General features: G+C 36.5%; 1 protein-coding gene across 1 annotated transcript in view; it reads right to left on the bottom strand.

Moving 5' to 3' along the window:
* Positions 1-27,391, bottom strand: part of TMTC2 (transmembrane O-mannosyltransferase targeting cadherins 2) — a 405,001-nt gene that overhangs the window by 140,855 nt on the left and 236,755 nt on the right. The window contains exons 5-7 of the mRNA XM_043561689.1: positions 9,142-9,227; positions 8,483-8,667; positions 7,319-7,397 (exon numbers count right to left, since the gene is read on the bottom strand). Of these exons, the coding sequence (XP_043417624.1) occupies positions 7,319-7,397; positions 8,483-8,667; positions 9,142-9,227 (350 nt within the window). The remainder of the gene's footprint in view (positions 1-7,318; positions 7,398-8,482; positions 8,668-9,141; positions 9,228-27,391) is intronic.

The following is a 27,391-nucleotide window of genomic DNA, read 5'->3' as shown; positions in this document are numbered from 1 at the left end:
GCACTGCAGTTTTATAATGTAAAATGAACCTGGAGGAAAAAAATTTATAGATTTTCTACATCAATTTATATATTTACTCTTTTTGATATACAGCCAAAATTTCTTGATTTCCTTATCTTGTTGGCTCCATATCTTACAAAGTGAACTTTGAAAATCCCTCAAATTTACATGTCACTTTTCCGGATTGGTAGACTATACACCTAACATGGTCTCCTGGTCTTGTCCTTTTTGAAAAAAAAATCAAAATGCAATAAATAATTTATCTTAAAAATTAGAACTCAATAATCTTTTTGGAGGTATATAGATCAATGGTTAATCCAATTACATGGTCATACCCATATTTGTAGGGCTGACTCACTAATTTTCAAGAGTGCAGGGGAAGCAATCATTGGAAAATCACCAGAACTCAAAACAGAGGAAGCAGATGGTATAAAAAGCTTAACACTACCAGAGTGTTAATGCTTCCACACTTGAAGGATGTGAAGTTCAAATCACACACAGTTGAAAACCATCTCTTTCACAGTCGGCATGCTAAATGCCTTGAGCAATCCACTTAAGAACAGCCAGTCATAGAAGAGAACATTAAGCATGTGAACGATCATGTCAAAAATGTATTCTGAATATCTTGATTCTCAATGTATTCTAAAAGAAGGTGAGGTGTACACACACACACGCTAGAAAAATCCAGCAAAAATAAATGATTCGGCCAAAAAGACCCCAGCCATACAGAAGGCTGAAAGAAAAACAGACTACTTAGAGCCATTTTACTAACTGATTTCAGCATATCATGTACATTACTTCAAGAAGAGTTAGGATAAATGTACAAGAAAGAATTTTTGCATTTTGTTTTCAGGAGGTGTAATTGACATCTTGTGTGTCAGTTTTTACCTAAATAAGAGTAAGGAATATAAAGACCACTGGTAGCCATTTATGACCCTTGACTCTTTTATTCCACAAGCTTCTTTTTTTTTTTTAAGTTTATTTATTTATTTTGAGAGAGAGAGAGAGAGAGTGAGAGACAGCATGAGCAGAGGAAGGGCAGAGAGAAAGGAAGAGAGAGAGAGAGAATCCCAGACAGGCTCTGCACTGTCAGCGTAGAGCCCGATGTGGGGCTGGAACCCACAAACTGTGATATCGTGACCTGAGCTGAAACCAAGAGTGAGTGAGACACTTAACTGAGCCACCCAGGCAGCCCCACAAGTCTTTCTTAAAAATACAATTCCAAAATTAGGACAAGGTTTTTACTCCAAAAATTACTCTAATGAATTCACTGTGTTTCCTATTCATTGTTTCTTTCTCCATTCTCTCTGACTAGCTCAATGAATTTGAGGAAATCTCTCATAATTAAAAGCTGAGGTTTTAAAAACAAAACTGAAAATTAAATGAAAAGATTCTTGGGGCACCTGGGTGCCTTAGTCAGTTGAGCATCCAACTTCAGCTCAGGTCCTGATCTCACCATCCACGGGTTCAAGCCCCATGTCAGGCCCTGTGCTGACAGCTCAGAGCCTGGAGCCTGCTTCAGATTCTGTGTCTCCCTCTCTCTCTGCCCCTCCCCACTCGCATTCTGACTCTATCTCTCTCTCTCAAAGATAAATGTTAAAAAATATAAGTAAATAAAAAATCAAACAACAACAATAAAACCCTATGGGGCACCTGGGTGGCTCAGTTGGTTAAGCAGCTGACTCTTGATTTTGGCTCAGGTCATGATCTCAGGTACCTAGGATCAAGCCTCACTTTGGGCTCTCTGCTGAGGGCTTGGAGCCTGCTTGGGATTCTCTCTCTCCCTATCTCTGCCCTTCCAGCACTTGTGTCCACACATTCTCTCTCTCTAAAAATAAATAAACCTAAAAAAAAAGAAAACCTAGAAATTATCAGGAATAAGAGAATCAAGATGGTAAGAACAAAATAAAGGCAAATAAGGCAATAAACAGCAACGGATCATTATCATGCAATTCCCCCTGGAAGAAAAATACAATCTCTGCCTCACATAAAAGGCATGTTACCCATTGTAAACACATATTTTTTTAAAGAACAGGAAAATACGAATATGTATGCAAATTGTGACAACTACTGTCACATTAGAAATAAAAAAGAGATTTTTCCTGTTTGGTTGGTTTGATTTCTTTGGTCCAGACAACACAGCACAGCTGACACAGTTATAGACAAAATATTTTTGAGGCTAGAGTAATACAATTTTCCATCTTATTTATAGACATTTACATATTAAGGAAAAGTACTGAGGAGCTCCAGGCTAACTATGAAATCACCTAGAAAGTTCCATGACAGCAGGAATCATAGGGGCTATTTTCATTTCATACTACCACCACCACCTTTGTACCCCCTACCCAGCACTTGTGACTTAAAAAAAAAAATTTTTTTTTTGGCACACAGAGGTTATTCTAAACACAGTGATTATACACTGCAATGACAAGGCAGTAACTCCAGATTCCCTCTTACTCCAGGCAACACATTATGCCCTTTTGTTCTCAAGATATATTACCAACATGAAATGGCTGAAATTGCTTAAATAATTAACCCAACAATTACTTTGCATGGAGAAAGCCGAGTGATTTTATTTTAAATAGTAAATAGGCTTAAAATGACCTTTGGGATTAGAAGGGCTCAAACTGATAAAAGTAATTGAAAGTTACAGCCTAATATAGTTTTCCATAATCTCTTAGGAATATTCAAAAGCCACCCTTCAGGATACATAATAAAGGAAACAAACAATTATAGAGGAAAAAGGGAAAAATTGAAGGTGGTTAAAAATTATCCTACATTAAAGTTTTTTAATATCCTGCACATTTCATTTTTGCAGGTGTTTTATAACTTTTAGTAAAATAAAGAAGTTTTTAATACATCTTTGGACAAGGAATGAGATACACACATCTATATCTACATCTATATCTACAGATATTTTGCTGGTTTTTAAATAGGTATATAAAAGCTATCTTGACATAATGTAGAACGTACCAGTTCCAGTAACAGACAAAGGCTACACAGACAAAGGATTTGAATCTAAATCAGGAAACTATCTTTCTGGTTCTAACACAAACTGTAATTCTGAAAAGACCAACTCAACTCTTTGGGTATTAATTTCTACTTTGCAAAATAAAAGAGATTATATATTAGGAGGGATTTTTAAGATAGGCATCTTCCATCTCTAACATTCTATGATCCTAAAATACCACTATATTTGGGGAGAAACTGAGATTCAGTAAAGGCCTACAATAGATGTCAGAATAAAGAAAAATTGTGACTAAGTCTAGGGGGAAAATATGATATGACAGGAAAGGGAGAAGAAAATCTAACCTAAATATGACAATTTTAATTTAGAGGGTGTACTCTATTAACAGAATTAAGTTAATTGGGCAGTAACTTAGTATGCTGTTTCTCTTTTGGTTAACACAATTGATGATAAAAGAAGGATTCTGAGTGTGGTTGCCTTCAAGAGAAAAAACAGAAATTGTAGACAAGACAGAACTAAATAGGACGAAATCTTATTATCTATAAGAAAAATCCTACTACAAATGAATTAAAACAAAAGAACTGACAGAATACAACCAAAGACTATTGGAGCTACAGTCCCTCAGAGAGGACAGTGATTACAATAGAAGGTAATATTATGAAACATTTGCTAGGCTCGGCATTTGGTCCAATAGGCTTTACCTTCATGATCTCAGTCAATCCTCAAACTGATGCTACTATTACAGACATCTTATTGATGGGAAAACAAGATTCAAGTAAGTATTTTGCTCAAAGTCACTTAGTAAGTGTCAAAGCCATAGTTTGAGCGGGGGTTATGTGACTTCATACTATGAATACTGTATATATGACTATAGTCATACTTCCTTTCAAGAGGAAATTGAGGCCCACAGAAATAGAATCATAAAACTGGCCAGGAGCAGTTTTAACAGTTATTTTGTGATACGGTCTCTTTATATTTCATACATTCAAACACCTTGCTAAATACAAAAGCCAGCTAGGTGAAAGTTTACTTATTTATCAACTAATATTTAGTATCTGCTTTATATCATTGGATGTTGGCTATTCACGTAATTTTGGATAGCTTGTTACTCAACAGTTTGTTATTCAATCATCTTGGTCCTATGAAATCCAAGAGAATAATGAAAGTATATTTTAAATAGTTTTTTTTTAAGTTACCTTATGAACTGTTGCAAAAAATAAATTAACAGTCAGGATAAAATACAGAACAAATTAAGTGGAGAAGCAAATTAATCTAAAGTATTTTCTGTTAATACACAAGAGGGAAAATATGCTCACTTAGTTTTCAGGATAAGTAAACTATTGGCATGTAGCGTACAGAATAGAAATTTCTCATAAAATGTTCAAAGCAAGGGGAAAATTAAAAGAATTAGAGAGTTTTGTTTTGAAAATCAACTGCAATGGGTTGAGTTATTAAACTAAAAATAACATTCAAATATAGTTGTATTTGTTTTTACATACTCCTTTATTTTAAGCTCCAAATAAATGACAAAATAAGATGGAAAAAAAGATAATGTTTGTATGTATAAACACAAGTGCTTGGGGGTAGTGGTTGTGAGAGTGTCAATGAATGAGCCCTGAGAAAAAATGAATACTTACAGGCTAAATGTGGCCAGACATTATAATCCATCACTGATCCCTAAAGGGCACTAATAATATGTAAATGTGTGAATTAGAAAACACATTCAAGGCTGTTGATAAACTTGATAGGATAATCAGCACATGCTGACAGACTAATGAAACTGATGAACTGATAGGGCAGCTTATCTCCTGGGCCATTTTTTCTCTTGTCAAATGGAGGCTAATCAAAATGTATTAGGAGTTAAAGCAAATACTCGGAGGATTTCACCCATTTGATTAGGAAGTGAACTCACCCTGAGAAAATTATAGTTTCGTGAACAATTGAAACTACAAAACCCGCTCAGCTGAAAGACCCTCACCTAAAATTACACAGAAGGCAGCCACCATAATTATGGAAGAAATATGGAATGTTAAATCATATTGGGATTCTCCCATCACAAAGCCTTCTCAGAGTTTGAGCAAAATGACCTCTTTCTATAATGAAAAATAAGACAAAGGACCAAGCAATAACCCCAGGGACACACTTATCGTTTGCTGCCTGTGTGTGCTCAGCATCTGTGTAACCATATGAGAGACAGATCCCAAGGTAGCAGCTGACTTTTCAATCAAATTTATTTGCATAAAATAATTGAATGAATTTTCTGAAATCACTATAGTGAATACCACACTTCCTATTAGCAATAAAGATGCCATATGCAGTCTGTTGCCAAGGTGCTGAGTCCTTTCCCCATTTAAAGAAAGACATCATATGTGAAAATTCAGGAAAAATGGGAACAAGGGTTCCCGAGCATTAGTGTTAAAAATGAAATCATAAACTAAGGGGGGCTGGGTGGCTCAGTCAGTGAAGCATCTCACTCTTGGTTTCAGCTCGGGTCATGATCTTGCAGTTCGCGAGTTTGAGCCCCACATCAGGCTCTGTGCAGACAGTGTGGAGCCTGCTTGGAATTCTCTCTCTCTGACCCTCCCCTGCTCTCTCTCTCTCTCTCTTTCCCACTCTTTGCCTCTCCTCCCTCAAAATGAATAAACATTAAAAAACTTTTTTTAAATAAAAAAATAAAATCATGAACTAAAACCACCGTGCCTTCTTGAGAAAGCTAGAGAAAACAATCCTTTTAATATTGATTTTGACATGAATAACCATCCAGCATTAATACAGAAAAGTTAATTCAACTGACAAATCTATACATACTAAGGCACACCCTTTATGGACACATATACAGGTTAGATACATGTGCTAGGTAGACAGATTGGTGATAACATGCTGGGTAGTAAAAGGCACTGTTCTAATGTACTAAATGTACCCAAAGTACATTTAATGAAGCTAGATTTTTAGCTTTCAGTAATTATACCAAAGTGAAAAAGAAACCACAACTAAAAATATCCCAGTGTCCTTTTTCACCTAATCATGCAATCTCTCCGCTGCTACACAGGCCAACTCGGGGTGGGATTTCCAGAGACATGGGATGAAAACATGGACCCCTTCCAAATTACTATTTTTCTATTTACTGACCTGTGCCTCATTCTAGCTCTAAACTATTTCTAATTTTTTTTTTCTCATTTAGAAATTAGAAGAAGTGAGTGTCTTTGCTAGCTATATATTTTCTAGTTTGGGAAGGTTTGGGATTTGTTGTGTGTGCTCAAGCCATACAGCCAGTATCAAATTTCTCAAATCAAAGACTACAGAAGCATAAATAATAAATAATAAATAATAAATAATAAATAATCCTAAAGATTATGCTCGTTTATTTTATATGCCTAGAAATATTAAACAATTTAACCAAGTTTAATGAGAAAGGAAAATCTGAGTTTATGATTTGTGCTTTGGAGAAAAATATGCAATTTAAAGAAAAAAGTAACCTTTTTTCTTCCCTCCTTTATCTGGAAATAGCAAAGTTAATCGGCAGAGTATCTTAAACTGTAGGGATTTTTTTTTCCAAGAAACACATACTGAATACGTAGTTTTCAGTTGTGTCTACTATCAAATAGGTATGGTAACAATTTAAGGCAGTCACAGATCAATCGCAGACGATAGCTAGATTATTTTATTAGAAATTCTAGTGCTTGACCTCTTGCACTTTACTCTAAAATAATACTCTGAAAAAAACCTATTTTGATCCAAAACCTTATCAGTGAAAACTATAAAGTTGGTTCAGTTATTCTCATTTTTTATAAGCATTAAAACCATTACTCTCTCTTCCATACCATGTTTATTTGTAGGAATTTTCTGATTAAGAAAGTAACATGATCAAAAATTAGCATGAATTTGATAAATCATTAAAATATAAATCTTTATTCACCATTTCAATCTCTAGAGTCTAGCTAATACTCACATCCAATGGGTTTGTGAGTCTCTTGCAACAACTATGGTATCTGGCCAATTTGTTAAGAATCACTATGTCAATGTATTTATTCGCTCTTGTTAGAATAAGTGTGCTTTGTCAGGATGTCTGGCTGGCTCAGTCAATAAGAGCATGCGACTCTTGATCTCTAGGTCATGAGTTCGAGCCCCACATTGGGGGTAGACTTTACTTAAAAAGAAAAAGAAAAAAGAAAAAAGAAGAAGAAGAAGGGTGTTTTGTGAAAATTTGAATGTATCACATGGCTGTGAATAAGTTTTTTGTGTGTAAGGAGTAATAATCTAATTTACTAGACATCTGTTTAATAGAAGCACAAATTTTCATTTCTCCACAGGTCCCTGAAATATCAGTTACAATATTAACATTTTACTTACCCATCATGTTGTACAAGCTCTGTGGGGCAAACTGCCTTGGCATTTTCTGAATTGCTTCCTTGTATACACTAAGGGCATCCTAATTTAGGAAACAAAAAAGAGACAAAGTACAGTGATATGCACTACAAATAAAATAATAACATCCTTCCAAAATCAAAACCTTCCACTGCTATTTCTAAATGTTTCATTAGAGGAAAATGATTGAGCTGTCTTTTGGTAGCATAACTACCTTAATTCCATGAATGAAAATATTCAACCCAGTTAGTAGAGATAGGCCATATAAAAATGTAATTTAATGAGAAGTCAATGTTATCAATGCTCTTTCATCTTAAGGTAGGTTCTCCAGTTCACGTAGATTATTCAGTTAAAAAATAGTAAAATTCACATTTGGAAATTACCCATAATCATCGAAAATTTGTAGTTACTTCAAGTCAAGCAACCAGGTAGGATCTAAACAAAATACTGACTAACAAATCTTCTGGCTACTGAGATCCACTGAGTTTATAAAATGCATTTATTTAAAAAGTTGTATCTTCATCCTTATACTGCAGTCTTAATACATGGTATAAGAGTATGGATTTGAGAGAGCGAAAGGGAAGGAGGAGTGATAGTAAATGTGAGAGAAGAAACCCAGACAGGCATGCTTCATGGAAAATTAAGGGTACACACACCTCCCAGCTTCCTGTACAATGTCCTGTCTCCATTGCTTTTCCTCTCATCCCAATTAAAAATATAAAATTAATTTTCATCTTAGTCCTATTATAAAAAGAAATAAGTGGGTAGGATTAACATCAAATCCCTTCCTTAATACTCAGAGCACAAGCAATGTATTTTTTTTTTTTTTAACATCAAACAGCGGAGATAATAATAACAATGTGTCTTGGAGCATAAAATCAAAGAGAAGACAGGCAAATAAGCTTAAGAAACTATGTTATTTCTCTTTCTAGAGGAGTCACAATTGCTCTGAGAAATTCACAGTAAAGCAATCTTAAGTGTTGTGTAGCAGACATTCTTTTCCAACTGAATTTCACAATTCTTTTAATAAAAACTCATATTAACTTCTTAAATGATCATAGTGTCCCTGCAATGAGATCTTACGGTAGAAAACATGGAGACTAGATCAAGCACAAGGGGGAAGGAAAAAGGCAGAGGTATTGGCCTGACCTCATAATGTCCCTGTTCATGATAGAGTTTTCCCAGGTTGTACAGACAGCTGGTAACTGAGCTCTTATGTGCATGAGGGTCCTTTAGATTTTCATCAGGGATCTCGGAGCACTTTAGGAACGTGCGTCGGGCTTCTTCTGTCTTTCCTTGGTTCATTAGAATAATACCGGTGTTTAAATATGCAGCTGAGGGAAAAAAAAAAAAAGGGAAATACAAACGTGAGAAGATGATGCACTCTGTGACTACAATAAAGTTATCTTTACTGCCACCCAGTTTCTATGGATTATTTCTGATTTTATAAGAAAACCAAGATAAATACTTAGGGAACAAACATATACGTAAAAATAATGCAGGAGTGCAGGTGTCAGTGAAGAAACTATGAATAGTCATTGCCCTCATAGAGCTCAAAATATTTCGAGCTTAAACGCTAGAGGACTAAAAGTTGTATTTATCTTAATACACTAAAAATGATAAATGGATATCAAACATGATTCAATTGAGAGAGATCTATTTGTGAGAGGCTTATAATCCAACTGGTAAATATTCAGAAATGGAAATAGCATGCTTTTTTCTCTCTGAGGCTGTAACTCATCAAGATAATTTTCATGGATAAAGAAGGAAAGAAAGAGGTGTTTTAAAACAACTTGAATGTTACTTACAAGCCAGCGTAGGCCTGCTTCCGATCGCCAATTTGTAATAATGCAATGCTTCCGCAAACCTGCTGTTCTCCTGTAGAAGTAACCCTCTGCAGGAGGAAAATAGAAATTTGGAGGACTGCATTACTATACATAAAAACACAAATCTGTATTTTATATTTCAAAAATAAAAATGGTTAGAGGGGCTATACAAATGCTGACCTGGTAGTATAAAAATAAATTCTAAGTAGAAGGAAATGATTCCTCAGGAGAGAAACTACTGGAGAGGTATCAGCTACATTTATGTTGCATTAGAAAGTATTAAGAAGTATTTTCAAAAAGCCCTTTACTCCCAGTGAACTTTTCCCTTTCCAGCAGTTTTCCTCTCCCATTGGAATGACCCACCACCTGGATTTCTTCTTGGAGCGTGCACAATTTTTCATCACTTCAGAAAGGAAACTTGTCTAAGGCAACACACACACACACACACACACACACACACACACACACACACAAGAACATAAGATGCCTCTCTGACTAGCCATATTACTGGGGAAATATTGGTCCGTGACTGCCTGAGAAACAAAAGGTAATATGGGTCAACAGGAAAAAGAGAGAATTTAATCAGATACTATACAGGAACAGAGAAAAAGACTGAAGGTTACCCACATTGTTATTTCCTTATTTTCTGGATTTGGTTAAATAAGTCTGAATTTCAGAACACTGGGAAAATTTCACTTCGCTGTTGTGAGACATGACTGACATGCTTTTGTCTACAGACCCCTAAACCCCATGGGTCTCCTGCGGAAGCTTCTAAGGCAGTGGCCACATGGATTATATGTCATTCCAGATTCCACCCTCATGACCTAAATGAGAATCAATTATAATCATATCTATAAAAATACAGTGTCAGGGGGCGTCTGGGTGGCTCAGTCAGTTGAGTGTCTGACTTCAGCTCAGGTCATGATCTCATGGTTCATGGGTTCAAGCCCCGCGTCAGGCTCTGTGCTGACAGCTCAGAGCCTGGAGCCTGCATTGGATTCTATGTCTCCCTCTCCCTCTGCTCCTTCTCCACTTGGGATCTCTCTCTCTCTCTCTCTCTCTCTCTCTCTCTCTTTCTGTCAAAATGAATAAACAGTTTTAAAAAATTAAAATACAATGTCAGGGAATTGGACTAAGTACAAAAAGGTCTCTCAGAAGCTTCTTGGCCTATGCCTTATTCTCTTGTAATCAGCGAGTATCTTACAGACATTTGGCACCTTTATCGGCCCCGAGTACTACTGTTATCCACCGCAAACTGCAGAGACCTCTTGCAGCTGCTAAGGCCTTTGCAAAATGAGAAGGCTACCGATAAAAACACATCATTTTGTAGAATATTTTTAAAATGTTCAGCTTACTATGTAATGGGAATCACTGAAAAAATATCTGAAGAAGATCATTTCGAACTTAAAGTCTGCTCACTTGTATCATTAGCAAAGATTAACCTTACTATTTCTAATATTTGTGTAAAAGTCATCTGAATAGATCAAACCATTCCAAAGCACGTTAACATCACGTACATAGATACATAAATGCACATTTCTTTTATTTCTTTTTTATCTTTTTTATTTTTGAGAGAGACAGAGACAGAATGCGAGTGGGTTAGGGGCAGAGAGAGAGGAAGACACAAAATCCAAAGCAGGCTCCAGGCTCTGAGCTGTCAGCACAGAGCCCGACGCAGGGCTCAAACTCACGAGCTATGAGATCATGACGTGAGCGGAAGTTGGACACTCAACTGACTGAGCCACGCAGGTGCCTCCATAAATGCACATTTCTATAAAAAGGTTTGAAAATCAGGAGACTATAGATGCTGGAGAGGATGTGGAGAAACGGGAACCCTCTTGCACTGCTGGTAGGAACGCAAACTGGTGCAGCTACTCTGGAAAACAGTGTGGAGGTTCCTCAAAAAATTAAAAATAGAACTACCCTAGGACCCAGAAATAGCACTGCTAGGAATTTACCCAGGGAATACAGGAGTGCTGATGCACAGGGGCACATGTACCCCAATGTTTATAGCAGCACTTTTAACAACAGCCAAATTATGGAAAGAGCCTAAGTGCCCATCAACTGATGAATGGTTAAAGAAGATGTGGTTTATATATACAATGGAATACTACTTGGCAACAATAAAGAATGAAATCGGGCCATGTGCAGCAATGTGGATGGAAATGGAGGGTATTATGCTAAGTGAAATAAGTCAGTCAGAGACAGATACCATATGTTTTCACTCATATGTCGACCTTGAGAAACTTAACAGAAGACTTCATAGGAGAGGGGAAGGGGGGGATAAAAGTTATAAACAGCAAGGGAGGGAGACTCTTAAATACAGAGAACAAACTGAGGGTTGATAGGGGGGTGGGGGAAAGGAGAAAGTGGGTGATGGGCACTGAGGAGGGCACTTGTTGGGATGAGCACTGGGTGTTGTATGGAAGCCAATGTGACAATAAAGTATATTAAAAATAAAAATAAATAAAAAGGTTTGAGCAACTATTAATTTTTTAATGTTTATTTTTGAGACAGAGGGAGAGAGAGTGTGTGAGCAGGGGAGGGACAGAGAGACAGGGAGACAGAATCCGAAGCAGGCTCCAGGCTCTGAGCTGACAGTAGAAAGCCCTACATGGGGCTTGAACCCACCAACCATAAGATCATGACCTGAGCTGAAGTCAACGCTCAACCGACTTGAGCCACCAGGGGTCACTGAGCAACAATTAATTTGATCAGGAAATTGATATGCTTTGCAGTTGAGTATACTTTTCAGTTGCTAGAAAAAAGTTTCCTGAAGTATCCAAGAGCTTGAGACAATGTTCAAATGCTTTTATTTATTTATTTATTTATTTATTTATTTATTTATTTTGAGAGAGAGAGAGAGAGAGAGAGAGCAAGTACAAGTTGGGGAGCGGCAGAGGGAGAAGGAGGGAGAGAATCTTAAGCAGGCTCCATGCTCAATGCTGAGCAGGATGAGGGGCTTGATCTCATAACAGTGAGATCATGACCTGAGTCTAAATCGACAGTCAGACACTTAACCAACTGAGCCACCCAGGCACCCCTGTTCAATGGTCTTTAAAAGTAGGTATATACCTAAAACTAATATAACATGGTACATCAACTACACTTCAATTAAAATAAATAATAATTTTAACAAAGGGATGAAATACTTTGTAAAGACCCGATTCTCTTTAAAATAAATAAATAAATAAAAAGGATAAAACTGTTAAAGAGAAAGAACATTCACATACTTTTCACAAAAGGAATAATTTTCTTTCTAACTATAATTTTATTGACAAAATGCTGGATTTCCAGTTAATTAAGCTCATATACATAATCTCATTTCAGAAACTTATCTACAACCTTAATTACCTTTATCACTTTCCTTTGAGACTCAGATAACAAGGTCCTACACCTCTGACACAAGGCTGATGGCACCAGAGGATAAATGACTTTCAGATATTCAATTCTATTTTTTCTACCTTCGTTAGGAATCAAAATGCTTCCAAGAGCCCCTCTTTATCTAAAATCTTCAATATTTTGGTCCACTACAGTTTCCTTTGCTTTAAAATTACAAAAAAAAAAAAAAAAAAAAAAGTTTGTGTCTCTTAGCAGAGAGGAAGAAAAACTCCTACAACCTTTAGTCATTCCTGCATCCTCCTGTACCTCTTATTGCTCTCCTCCTCCTCCTCCTTTCAGAATGGTCTATAGTGTAAATGTCGAATGACTCAAATCCCATTTAACCCTAAATCCAGTTTAGGTTCTAATTATCAACCCCCAATCCCCTCCAAATAGTGTACTTATATGAATTGCCCACACAACTGTAGTATTTGTGACTGTGAAACTCCTCTTCCTTCCTGAAACTATTTCCCCTGTTTCCTGGAGACCAGGCTCCCCTAGTTCTCTTGACCTGGCACCATCCTACAGAGAATAAAGAAAAGTGTCTCTTGAAGAACATTCCTACATTACTTTGAACGACTGGTACTTTAAAAGACTTTGTCTTTCTTCTCTTTTCTTCATAAATACTGTCTCCACATGACATCATGCTTACATGTAGCTCATGTATATACTGACTGTTCTCAATTCTGAAGTAGTGATTGGTCTCCTGACATCCAGGTTTATTTTTGACAGCTTACTAAACTACATCAATCTAGGTGCTCGCTGGAATTTCAAAATCAACACATCCAAAACTTGAGAACAGCATCTCCTGCTCAACAATCATAAAAAGATGGGCGCCTGGGTGGCTCAGTTGGTTAAGCGTCGACTTCAGCTCAGGTCATGATCTCACAATTCATGAGTTAGAGCCCCACGTCTGGTTCTGTGTCGATAGCTCAGAGCCTGGAGCCGGCTTTGGATTCTGTGTCTCCCTCTCTCTCTCTGCCCCTTTCCCATTCACACTTTGTCTCTCTGTCACTGTCTCTGTCTCTCTCTCTCAAAAATAAATAAACGTTAAGAAAAAGAATAACTAAAAAGATAAACACATGAAATAAATAAAAGAAGAAAAATATCTCCTTGGCAATCAGCACTGTCATTCACTACATTTACAAAATCAGAAACCTGGTTATCATTCTTGACTTTTTACTCATACTCACAATTCCATATTTTATAAAGTCTCCAAAACCCACAAACTCTTATTTTCTAACTCTTTACTCTGTCTCTCAAGGTTTATCTTCATGGCTCTGTTAAAGCCCTCTGTATCTTCACTGCCACCTAAATAACTGCAACAGCCCATTAATTAGTCTCCACATAATTACATTTCTTTTTTTTTTTTTAATTTTTTTTTTAACGTTTATTTATTTTTGAGACAGAGAGAGACAGAGCATGAACGGGGGAGGGTCAGAGAGAGAGGGAGACACAGAATCGGAAACAGGCTCCAGGCTCTGAGCTGCCAGCACAGAGCCCGATGCAGGGCTCGAACTCACGGACCGCGAGATCATGACCTGAGCCGAAGTCGGCCGCTTAACCAACTGAGCCACCCAGGCGCCCCCACATAATTACATTTCTGAAGGGCGAACAGAATTAACATGAGGGGACAGACAGAATTAACATGAGGGGGCGAGGCACAATGTGCCTAAAGGCCATAAACCTTGCAATCTGATGAATTCAGCCTCCCCAACACTGATGTATTAAATTCCAATCATTTCCCACTTCAAAAAACGTACAGAGGAGAAAATGACACATATCATGATCACCACACCTAGACAACCCTGTCCAGCCTGCTCTATTCTTTGGAGGAACATAGTCCCGTGGGGTGCTACAGCAGGCAAATGTCCAGGAATACATATAATGAATATGTGAAGTATCATTCCCTACTTTATCTGAATAAAGGTAGCAGAGAAGTGAGTCCAATGGCGTGAGGTGGCTATTGTGACTGATTTCTCGTGGCTAAAGATTTTAACTAAGAATCAACTATGCCATAGTGTACATGCTGTAAATGTGAACAAGACAGAGATCCACTCGCCTGTGGATGAACAATCTACTGAGGGAGATAAATAAAATAAATGGTGTGGGAAACTACTCTGCTAGTGCATGGAGGACCAACACTGGTCCAGCTCAGGAGTGGACAGGTGAAGGTTCAGAGTCAAAGGGACACTGGCAGAGGTGTGTAATAGGCAGCACTTAGCCAACAGTAAAAAATGTTATGAGCTCCATGTTGCACAGGAAGAAAAGAGGTTCAGAAAATTTACCAACTAACTCTAGGTTTTATGATTAAGAAGAGGCAAAGCCAGGATCTGGAACACAGTTTCTCTGATAATAAATCCCACGTTCTTTCTAGAAGAAAAGAAGAGGAAAGCGAAAAATATTTCAATTCGAAGTGCCTGCATACTAGCTTAGGTCGCCTTTTGTTCGAGCACCCTCCAGATTTGGTAAAACACTAACTTGCATCAATGCTCTGAAAAGGAATCTGACAGTTTTGGCGGTTCAGGATGAATTTGGGTTAGTTGTAGCACTGTAACAACCAAGCTTCTATTACTGCTGTTCTCCACATTTACCAAACCTGTTTTTTATTTACTGAAGAGATGACAGAGGAATAGAAACGCTTCACATAGTAATAATTATGGTAATAATAATAACTAAACTCATTTGACACTTACAGTGTGTCAAGCACTTGACATAAAATTCACATTTATTTTCAACAATAATCTTACGAGGTAAGCTATTATTACTAGCCCCATTTTACAGAACATGAACTTCAGACAAGAAAAAGTTAAGCAACACACACCAAAGGTCACACAACTACTAAGAAGGATGCTATAGTTGAAGCCCAGCAATCTGATAATAAAGAAGGATCTGTATTGTCATAAAACATTTATACCAAAGGCTTTTCCAGAATTGTTTAAAATTGATGACATGGTTTGTTTACACACTGATGTCAACAAAATATTCTGGATGCCCTATATATTAAAAATAAAAACACATTTTAATATACCACCAAGCCAGAATCTAATGAGAAATAAATTTATTCATATTACATGAAGGTGCTTTACAATCAAGGAAATAGTTCATGCTATACATTAATGTAAAGTTAAAGTCTTTTGAGAAAGAAATTGAAAAAAAAGTTACTGATCTCTGAATGATAAGTGGTTGGGTCACTTTTACACATGTATGGGTGTAGGTGGATATGTTATTTTCTTTTTTTAATTTTAAAAAAATTTATTGTTTATTTATTTTTGAGAGACAGAGCTAGAGTAGGGGAGGGGCAGAGAGAGAGGGAGACACAGAATCTGGAGCAGGCTCCAGACTCTGAGCTATCAGCACAGAGCCCAACGCAGGGCTCAAACCCATGATCCGTGAGATCATGTCTTGAGCTGAAGTTGAGGCTTAACCGATGGAGCCCCCCCCCCCCCCGCCAGGAACCGCTATAGTATTTTCTAATAGAAGAAAATATTTTACTTCTCATATTTCTCCCCCAGTGATTTATCTTTCAGAAAAACAATGAAATTAAGCACTGAGGGAAGAAGAATACAAACTGGGGAAACAGAGAAAATAAATATTGTTTTAGTCAAAGAAAGAAAGCACATCTGGATCTATAATGTTCACTCTAACAATTAAATTTTAGAAAAACACTTTATTTAACAAACACAAACAAACAAAAACCCACAAAACAACAAAATGACCTCCCTTAAATCTTATTGGCTATTCTTTAAAACAATTTTTTTAATGTTTGTTTATTTTTGAGAGAGAGAGAGAGAGAGAGAGAGTGAGTGGGGAGGGGGGGTGCAGAGAGAGACACACACACACACAGGCAGAATCCAAAGCAGGCTCCAGGCTCTGAGCTGTCAGCACAAAGCCCAACGCGGGGCTCAAACCCATGGACTATGAAATCATGACCTGAGCTAAAGTCGGACGCTTAACCAACTGAGCCACCCAGGCGCCCCTCGGCTATTTTTAATCTTGTTTTGACCATATGGTTTAGGAATTACCACTGAGCATGCAAAATATTCTTTCCCCTGTGAAAGTTTTGTCTAGCTTTATGCCAATCTCCCTAACAACCCTGTCTTTGTCTAAAATCCCATTTTTAAAGAATCACAATAATCTAGACACTTGATAAATGAAAACCAATCAGACCCATGATAACAGTGGATTGGACAGAATTAAATGCAAACATTAAATGTAAATAGGCATACAAATCCCTAGCTGACTCCAAACATTGACAGAGACAGAAGGGGAACATTTATTTAGCACAGTGTTTCTCAACCAGGGATGACTTTTGTCATATCCCCCCATCTGGTCTGTCCCCCAGGGAACAGCGGGCAATAGACATTTATACCGTCATGTCTGGGTGGATTCTACTGGCATCTAGTGGGTAGAGGCCAGGGATGCCACTAAATATGTAAATATGTTAACACAAGACATCAAAGAATTATCTGGCCCCAAATACAAATAATGCTGAAATTAAGATATCACATTTTGCACTTCATATATACTAACTGCAACACATTTCTTCAGAATATTTTCTGAAGAAGACTTTATTAGGCCTCCATGTCCCCTCATTCACATACATGAACTATGCAAAGAATATGGAAAATAAGAAATCAAACTATGGGGATTACATTATTTTTCAATAAAAATCTAATCTATCATTTCTACTTTTTTCATTAAAAAAAGGAATTAGAAATGGGATTTTCTAAAAATTAAAAAGAAAAACCATGCCTGTCCTACCTCTAGCAGTACATCTAAGCAAATAGTCAGTGGCTCTTTGTGATAAGATTACCCTCTATACATAACTATAGAAACATACAGGTCTTCAAGCAAAGTTTTCTTTTGCTTCAGGTTTTAACAGAGGTCTTTCAAAATAGTTGAAATAGTTGGATTTTTTTTAAGTTTATTTATTTTTGAGAGAGAGAGAGAGAAAGTGTGAGTGAGAGAGGGGCAGAGAGAAAGGGAGTACACAGAATCAAAGCAGACTCCAGACTCCAGCCTCTGAGCTGTCAGCACAAAGCCCAAAGTGGGGCTTGAACCCAGGAACAGTGAGATCATGACCCGAGCCTAAATCAGATACTTAACAGACTGAGCCACCCAGGTGCCCCCAAAGTTGTTATTAATGAAGCACATCAGCAGAAAAACATATACTTTTGAAGAATATATGGGACAGTGAGTAAGCTGATGTTTACACACAAGAATGTGGGTGAAACAGGATGCAGTTTACACAGAGTCATGCACTAAGACAACTTAAATTAAGATTATATTATGAGGAATATTTCACAGTCAATAGTTTGGCTATTCCCTGGGTAAACATACTTAGCAATCAGAATAAATCGGATAACTTACTGTTCACAGGCAATGGCTCACAAAATAATTGTAATCCCTACAGCCCAAGTACAGTAGTCCTCCCTTATCCGCGAGTTTGCTTTCCATAGTATCAGTCATCCATGGTCATCTGTGGTTGAAAGACAATCTTCCTTCTGATGAATCATCAGACGGTCCATAGCACTACCTCACAATGCCTATATCATTCGCCTCATTTCATCAGGTAGCTATTTCATCATCTCACGTCATCACAAGGAGAGTGAGGATGGCACCGTAAGATATTTCGAGAGAAAAAGAGAGACCACATTCACATACCTTTTGTTACAGTATCTTGTTATAATTATTGTATTGTATTATTGTTGTTGTTAATTTCTTACTGTGCCTAACTTATAAATTAAACTTTACATAGGGATGTATATATCAGAAAAAATACAGAAATAAGAAATAGGGTCTGGTACTACCCATAGCTTCAGGCATCCCACTGGGGGTCTCGGAACATATCCCTCACAGATAAGTCCCCCACTGGGTCTATTATAATAATAAAATATGTTCATTTTAAATTGAGATATTTATCTGAATTTTATTGCATTCGAGTGTCTTTTAACACATGGCACTTTGAAACTAAGGATGCTTTTCTTTAGATAAAATATTATAAAGTTTAGATGTTCAATTTTATTCTGAGGTATTTATGCATTGGAAATTTCCCAAATGAAATTAATTAGCACTGGTTTGGAGACATATTTAAACTTTGCATACATCCAAATTTCCTAATAAAATTGACTAATTTAACTAATGACTGTAATAATGACATTTCATATAATTTAACTGTGAAATGGCATTACAGTTGAACTTGTTCTGTTTTTTTTTCCAAGATTTATGCTTAGTTTTAGGCTATGTTTATAATAGGACACTTGGAAAAATAAATCTTTCTAATATCAAACAGAAGTGACAATAGCATATCACACTCATACACACAAATGCTTCTGAATCTTGCTTGATAAAATAGATACCAGGCAAAAATTTCAAGTGACTATACCAGCAATAAATGGAATCTATTATTATAAGAGCTACTGACAACTTGCTCAGATGTAATGACAAAAGTGGGGCAGGCAAGCTTTCTCTTTTTTAATTTTTAGGAAATTCCATTGCACTTTTGTCTTTAAGATAATAATCAATAGAAATGATAGACTGCAAAAACAAACCTGGTAAATAAAATGAGTAATTACTACTTGAATCAATGGCAGTAATTCTAAGGGTTAGACTGACACAGAGCTTGGAAATTAGGTATCTAATAGGTACTAGCCACTGAACATATAAAAAGAACCATGACCAACCAGAAAGCCAGGCTTGGTCATGTGAGTAGGTGCTGTTCAATCTGATGAAAGCACAGCAGTCTGTGTACCTCTTAGGAAAGGTCCCTGAAAAAAGAGAAACCATGTTCTTCCTTATCTTTCCTCTGTCCTGCTGACTTTAAGGTTCAAGTCCTCTTCTGAACACTGTTAGAAAAAACTTAAAGGAGCCCAGGAAACAGCCCTTCATGAAACTCTTCATGACCTCTTGGGGCTACACATCTCTGGACTTCTTTTTGTAAGATAGCAAATACAATTTTAACTCATTGAAGCTAATGTTAATTTGGGTTTCTTACTATTTGCAAACCAACCTCTTCCCAACTGATAAAACGCCACATGCATCATTTTGTTTTCTATTTGTTTTGTTTTGCTTGTTTTTAAACCATGTAGAGTGTAATATGTAATAAAATATGTAATATATGTAATATATATATGTTATGTAATAAAATGTGTAATATCAAGTATGGCTCTGGTAGAGTATTTTAAGGAAAACTTCTAATTGTATTTGAATGAATACAAAAAATGAGTTGTCTGGTTTTTAGTGATAACCAGACTAGGCAATTGCCAAGTATAAAAATAGCAATTTATATTTAATTAAAGTTATATAACTTAAGAGCGTAATGGGTGCATGAAATTGGAACGCTTAAATTAAGCTCCTAGACATCAGAGTGGTCAGAGTTATCACTCTTCACTCAAAAAGAGTAATGACATTAGTAACATTTTTTTAATGAAAGCATTTTAATTAATCTTCTCAATCCCCAAATAACTAGAAAGAAGGAAACTCACAGGAATTATCAACTGAAATGAAATAGGTAGGATTTTCATCTCATAAAAAAAAAAAAGATTCAGTGAGATATAATTGATTGAATTTGAGCTCCAAAGGAGATACCATAAAGTTATATTTTCTGGTCTCACACTGCACGTCAATAGCTTTCAGGTCGCCGTAGGATAATAAACCTTGTATCTGAGGACCAAACATATTAATTCTCTCTACTCTTATCTTTTTTTCTCAAATCATATACTCAACTCTCTCTTTCTCCCATTCTATTTTAATTAAACTATTTCAATTTAAGAAGTAAAAATGGCATTTTTACAAAGATGACTTTGGGTATAAAAGCACTAATAAGGAAGTGGATATAAATTGTTCACATTTTTACCTAAAACACATAAACTCAGCTTGTGAAAATATAATATGTATGCTACAAAAAGCATGACTTAATTGGATACTTATTTTAAACTATTGCTAAGTTATTATACATGATTATTATATACCATTATGTACTATGGGCAAAACAGAAAAGATGTCCCTTCTTGAAAAGGTTAAATTCCACTGGAAAGGGTAATGAGCAAGTTGTTTCCTGACTCTGTACTTAAAATGCATGAAAAAGAATGGAAACAGAGATGGAGAAAAAGACACCAGCCATGTGACATGAATTAGACAGATGTGCACACCTGATTCTATTACATAGCTCCCCAAGCTAAATCCTATTTCATCGGATGTCACTTCCAAGTGTCACATAACTGCCAACTAGATTTCAGAAAATACAGTTAAGCTTCCTCTCTGGCATCTTTCTTTTGACACAGACCTGTTTATTTGTTCTAAATTGAATTTTGTTTAACTTTGACAAATAAAGTACCATACTGACATCTTATTTCATAAAGAAGATTTTTTTCCATTCTAACCTGTCAAATGTGGAACAGTAGGCATCCAATCAAATTAATTTTGTTGTTGTTATGTATCAAATGCATTACCAAAAACCTTATCAATAAATATTAGGGGAGAAATGAAGAAGTTGTAGCTTTTTTTTTCCTTTTTTCCTTTTAAAATTAGTTTTTGCTTAGGGTCTAAAGAAGGAGAAACATATGTTCACTATGTCTTAAAAATGTGAGGTCTCAATTAAATGGAGCATTCATTAAAAAGGTACTTCTCCTGGGGCGCCTGGGTGGCGCAGTCGTTTAAGCGTCCAACTTCAGCCAGGTCACGATCTCGCGGTCCGTGAGTTTGAGCCCCGCGACGGGCTCTGGGCTGATGGCTCGGAGCCTGGAGCCTGTTTCCGATTCTTTGTCTCCCTCTCTCTCTGCCCCTCCCCCGTTCATGCTCTGTCTCTCTGTGTCCCAAAAATAAATAAACGTTGAAAAAAAAATTAAAAAAAAAAAAAAAAAAGGTACTTCTCCTGAGCAAGAACTGAGACGATGGCATCTTAACAAGTTTTTATGTCCTATGAAAGCCCATTTGTATCTGTGACAGGTCCTGAAAAAGATGCCTCATGATTATTACCTTTCATAATTCTTTCAATAAGCCCATAGAGACATAGTCCCCATTTTACAAAGAGGAGCCCCCAAATCAGAATGGGTACCCAACTTAAAAAAATCCATGTAGCTAATTTATTGTTGGATCTGGGATTCACATAACTATTAATATATGCCTACTTTGCTTTATAACTGTCTTCTGAATATATAATTAAGGCTACATTTTCCTCTACATGTCATAAAATAATAATAGGTATGAATATACATCCCTAGTTAAAAAACAGTGTTTAATAGGAATCAAGAAAGAGAATTCATACTGGATGGTTTTATGATAATGTTTTACATATTACTTCTTTTCATCCTTAAAATTAGTAATATAAGATATTACTCTTTTCACTTTAGACATGGGAAAACATCAGGGAGAGAAGTTAAATAACTTACCCAAGATAACACAACAAGAAAGGTTCTGAATAAGACTCATTCAGAGCTGCTCGGCTTCAAATCCCATTACCCTACATTGGTCCATTGGGAAGAAGTGCCTGTTCTCAGTATAAGCATTAATAATTACCATCTGCTGGCTCATATATCCAGTGCTTCTTCACTGTCTGTATCAACATATTTCTTTCCCCTCTTTCTGTGTTTATGTATGTCCATACCAGTGGAAACATATTTTTTAATTTGCTTCAAATGTGGATAAACTAAAGCCTCCTATGCCTATCAGCCTTACTAAGAACAAACATGCTTGTATGATAGCTAATTTCATGTGTCAGCTTCATTGGATCATAGGGTGCCCAGATATCTGGTTAAATGCTATTTCTGAGTACATCTGTGAGAATGTTTCCAGAAGAGATCAACATTTTATTCACAGACTGTATAAAAAACAGATTACCTTTCCCAGTGTGGGCGGGCATCATCTGATCTGTTAAGGCCTGAACAGAACAAAAAAAGAAAATGGGAAGATTTGCTGTCTCTCTGCCTGAACTGGGGCATTGACCTTCTGTCTTCAGACCTCCTGGTTCTCAAGCCTTCAAATTCAGACTGGTATTTACAAAGGCTCTCAAGGCTCTGAACTACACCACTGTCTCCTTGGATCTCCAGCTCGCAAAGAGCCAATCCTGGGACTTCTAACCTTCATGATTGCATGAGCCAGCACCTTATAATAAACTTATTTATTATATACATATACTATTGGTTTTGTTTCTCTGGAGATCCCTGCCTAATACAACTTATAAAGAGGTTTGCTTGAGTTATTCTTATGCTGAGGGTCCACTCCTCTTCGTAGACATGTTCATCAGTAAATACAGGTATACCCCCACAGAGGCATAGCCATGAACAGTTAGAAGCAAAATCAATTAACAGCTAACAAATTCTTTAGCTTTAATTATTATATAATTGTATCAAGTTTCCAGGCATTTTATTTATTCCTTACTTCAGTACAAGGAGATGCCATAACCCAATTTTGCTGACGAGGAATAAGGATCATGCAATTTGACTAAGGCAACCATGGGACCAATAAATGAGAAATTTGAATCTAAGTCTGCTTAATGCCAAAGTTCATGCTAGTAACTATTTCACGAACCTGACTGCATGGTGCAAAGGTGGCACAGAGTTAAATTTTTTAAAATGGAAACTTTTCCGTTTTCCCACTCCATTCCTACTATTCTATATATTCTATCTATATATTCTGGGATCACAGTCAAATATCTTTCAAAGATTCTCTCATCCTCCCAGAGAATTCTGTGATTGAAAACAAACAAAATTAAGAACTAAAAGGCACCTAACACAAATTAAAGCACTAACTAGCAATGATTTAACTTTAAACCTATGTACAGGTTTGCTATTTATTCTTTACTATTTACAGGAGCTATACAACATGGATGATTAATTATTATGTAATTTCTTAAAAAAGAAAAATTTATCAGTTGGATGGTATGCAATTACTGTTGGGGGAACCTGTAAGCTGGGTTACGGGCATGGGCTGTACTCCGTAAAAGTCAAAGTATGTAGACTGTTGATCCGTTCATTCATGCATTCATTGAAAATGTATCCCATAGGGCCATTAGAGAGATTTAATGACTGGTAGAAAAGAGATAATTTAAAAAGCAGTAACAAAATTGTCTGTAGGGTACTATGATATTGTGTGATATGCTATGGAAGTCCACAGCAAGAAAACTTAATTGAAACTAGTTTGTTCAGGCAGTGGAGGAAAGAAAAATGAACAATTATGAATTCCACAGGCATCACCACACTCAAAAAAATATCAGCAAACAAAAAAAAAAAGAAAGAAAAGAAAGAAAGAAAGAAAGAAAAGAAAGAAAGAAAGAAAGAAAGAAAGAAAGAAAGAAAGGAAGCATCAGTGCCTGATTCCTTCTATAGATATGGTTATAATTTGGGTTAGAGATGTTCCCATGGGCACACAGTGATTTAGCACAATGTACTCACTTTAAACATAAATGTTCAACAAAGTGGGTGTTTTCTTTGTCCCTTAACAGCAGTGCTCTAACAAAAGTCTGCTGTTGAAGCAATAAATTATGAAAGGGGAAAAGGTATCATGTATCTCACAGACCAGCAGGAATAGGTGTTAGGTCATACAAGCAATTTCTAACTTAAGAACAAGCAAGATGAGTTCCAAAAATAAAAGTCTGAGTTTATCTTTTTTTTTCTTTTTTTGCTCGGAATAGATTTTGCAACATAAAAACAACTCACAAGCTTATCCTGCAGTACTCAAAAAGTTTGAAAGAAAGCACCAGGTATAACAATGTTCCTAAAACTGCCTTTGCAGGTTTACTTTTGGTGCCAAAAAGGGATATCCTTTCCCCCCAATCAGGGGTCAAAGAGAAGAAAGATCTCTTCATGGCAGTACCCATCATTTCAGGCCCCAGTATGGGAGCAGAAGGCACGCTGGTGTCTAAGGCTGGACACGGAAAAAGAACTGGCAGGGAGCCAGACAACAATGGAATGATGTTAGATTGGGACTAAAGTGCTAAATGAAGAGAAAATTGGTGAATACTTTCAGCAGCACTTGCTTCTCCTTTCTTGTCTTTTCTATTCACTCTACTCTTCTACCCTCATGCTTTATAAAGATAATGGCGTTGGCCCAGAGAAATTTCTCATCTCTGAATGCTTCCCATTACATTTTTTTAAGACCAGTACCTAGAAATTGGCCAAACTGCATTTGTTTTTCCTTGCTATCAGTGCTTATTGCTTTTGATTAAAGTTGCATTATCTTTTCTAAACCCAAATTTTTGGAGACTAGAGTATACATTTTGCACCCCAGATTTGTACCCACCCCTGAATCTGGTCTTTGAAGATTTAGAGAATTTTTTTAAAGATTTTTACTTCAAACAGGCAAATTTACAGAAAACACACACACGTGCACACGCACACACACACACACACACACACACACTCATTAAAACATCAAAAGGATATTCATAAAATATAAATGGTGTTAAAAGTTAGTCTACCTTCAGAATTCAAGACAATTCAGATTATTCTCCTAACCTGTAATTTCTATTCTCTAAGAAAGTACCTGCCTGTTATTTTCTGAGTAAGATGTGATTATACTGACCAGGCTGGAATTGGTTTTCCTTTTCTAGATGACTGATGAGCATTTTCTCACACTGTTCTCATAGTCAGAACAGTAAGATGAGATCACTCCTTCCTCTTGCCTTTCAGCCACCCCCAATCTAGTCATCTCCAACATTAAGAGTCCTTAGGGACCAAGTCAATTTGGGGGCGGTATAATTAAAAGCAATAGAAGAGTAAAGCAAAAAGGGCATCCTTAGGTGCTTTTTGATTCTGCAGAGGTAAGCAGGGACAAAGGAAGAAAGAAAAAGCAGGAAGGAAAGTTTTTTAAATAATCCATGATGCACCTATTCAAAAGAAAACCATAGACCCAAATGGTGTCGTTTAGACCAGATTCCCAAACTGGAGGTTGATACCTAATGTAATTGCAGTTTCAGCCTTCCCCAGAAATGCAGTCAATCGGAAATTTTTTAATCAGCACCAATGAGTCAGCCACACAGGCCTTCTCCATCCCCAAAGACAGATGAGGTAATCTATATGATAAGATCCCTTTCTTTTTTCCCCCAAAGGAAAACCACCTGGCCTAAAACAATCTTTTTCTTTTGCTAATAACCTTCTTGCCCCATCCTCCTTCTATGAAGCCTCCCTTTCATGTAGCTCCACAGAACACTCCTCTATTGGCTAGATGAGATGCTCTCCCCAATTTATCAATCTTCTAATAAAGCCAATAAGATTTTTCTTTAATTTACTTAGTTGAGAGACGCCTGGGTGGCTCAGTCGGTTGAGCATCCGACTTCAGCTCAGATCATGATCTCACAGCTCGTGAGTTTGAGACCATGTCAGGCTCTGGGCTGACACCTCAGAGCCTGGAGCCTGCTTCGGATTCTGTCTCTCTCTCTCTCTCTCCCTCTCTCTCTCTCTCTCTCTCTCTCTCTCTGCCCCTCTCCTACTCGCTCTGTCTCTCTCTCAAAAGTAAGAACATTAAAAAAATTTTTCAATAAAAAAATAAATTTTCTCAGTTGAGTTTTTTGTTATTTAATGCACCCTGCACATATGAAGTCTAAGGAAAATGTGCGTAAATCATGGGCACATTGTATAAACGTACATTCAGCAAATATTTATTGGGCTTGTACTGTGAGCTAAGTACTATGCTAGGCACTTAGGATATGTACAAAAATAATGCCTTTGTGGCTTTACATGTTAGCAATACACAAAATAAATTCTATATTTTATTTATTTTCATCTCACTGTATGTAATTAAACAGGAAATTATATAGTTCACTACAAGGTCATAAGTCTAATGTTAAAATAAAAAGGAATGAAGGAAAGGGGAACTAGTGTGAGTGGCAGACAGCCTACAGTTTACATAGGCTCAGCGAGGAGGCCTCCTGCAAGTCTCTGAAACAAATAATTGAAAGAAGTGAGTGACAGGAGATAAAATTTGGCCATACAAATAATATTATTTATATGAATAACATAAGAGAAAAATAAACAGCAGATGACAAGATACTAATTTTTAAAATTCATTAACATCTTAATATCCAGATGGCCTCAAACTTCAATTATACTTTAAGCAACTTCTGTATCATTTAGGCAAAACCACAGTTAGGTGTTGTGTAAGAGAAAAAATAAATTAAATAGAAGATAATATTACTATATGTCCTAGTGTGTCTAGGAAATAATTCCGAAGTCATAGTAATTGGAAATCTGCAGAGGACTGACTAGAACTACACACATAACAAATGTACATCTGTTCATTTTTCTTCAGGAACAGGGGGAAAAAGATACTTTTTTTTTTTCATAATGCAAAACCTCACTCTGAGAAAACAAATTAATTTACCTGAAATTCTGCTGCATATCAGCCTCCACTTTTCACATGAGCATAATTTTAGCACAAACAAGACACGCAAAAAAAAAATCTTCTGGCCATTTAAACAACTTTCAATCAGTTTTAAAGTTAAACCAAACAAAAGGCATTCAAACAGGATGTGATTATGAACTTCTTTATAAACCTATTTTATGGACTAATACATGTCCTCAAATTTACTACAGAACCCTGGATGAAAATGATTATAAAATTAAAGGCCATTTTAATGAGATTTCAGAAAAATGCCTTTCATCATTTTTCCAACATGGAAAATAGTTTAACTCTCTCTACACAATTACTCTTGAATATAGATTTCTACATGGAAAAGCATGACCCACACAATGCCATTTTAAAATTACACTTGTAATAGAAAACCTGTAATACAAATGGGTATAGGAATGATTCAATCTCCTTCTTTTTCTTGCCAGACTCCAATTTCTTAAAGGATTCTGATTTCCCCCAATTTTACTTTGGATTATGGTGGGGAGGGCAAGGCTTAACAGTT

Source organism: Prionailurus bengalensis, chromosome B4, assembly GCF_016509475.1.
Source record: "Prionailurus bengalensis isolate Pbe53 chromosome B4, Fcat_Pben_1.1_paternal_pri, whole genome shotgun sequence".
In the NCBI taxonomy this organism is placed as follows: Eukaryota; Metazoa; Chordata; class Mammalia; order Carnivora; family Felidae; genus Prionailurus; species Prionailurus bengalensis.
This window is presented reverse-complemented; position numbering and strand designations above follow the sequence as displayed.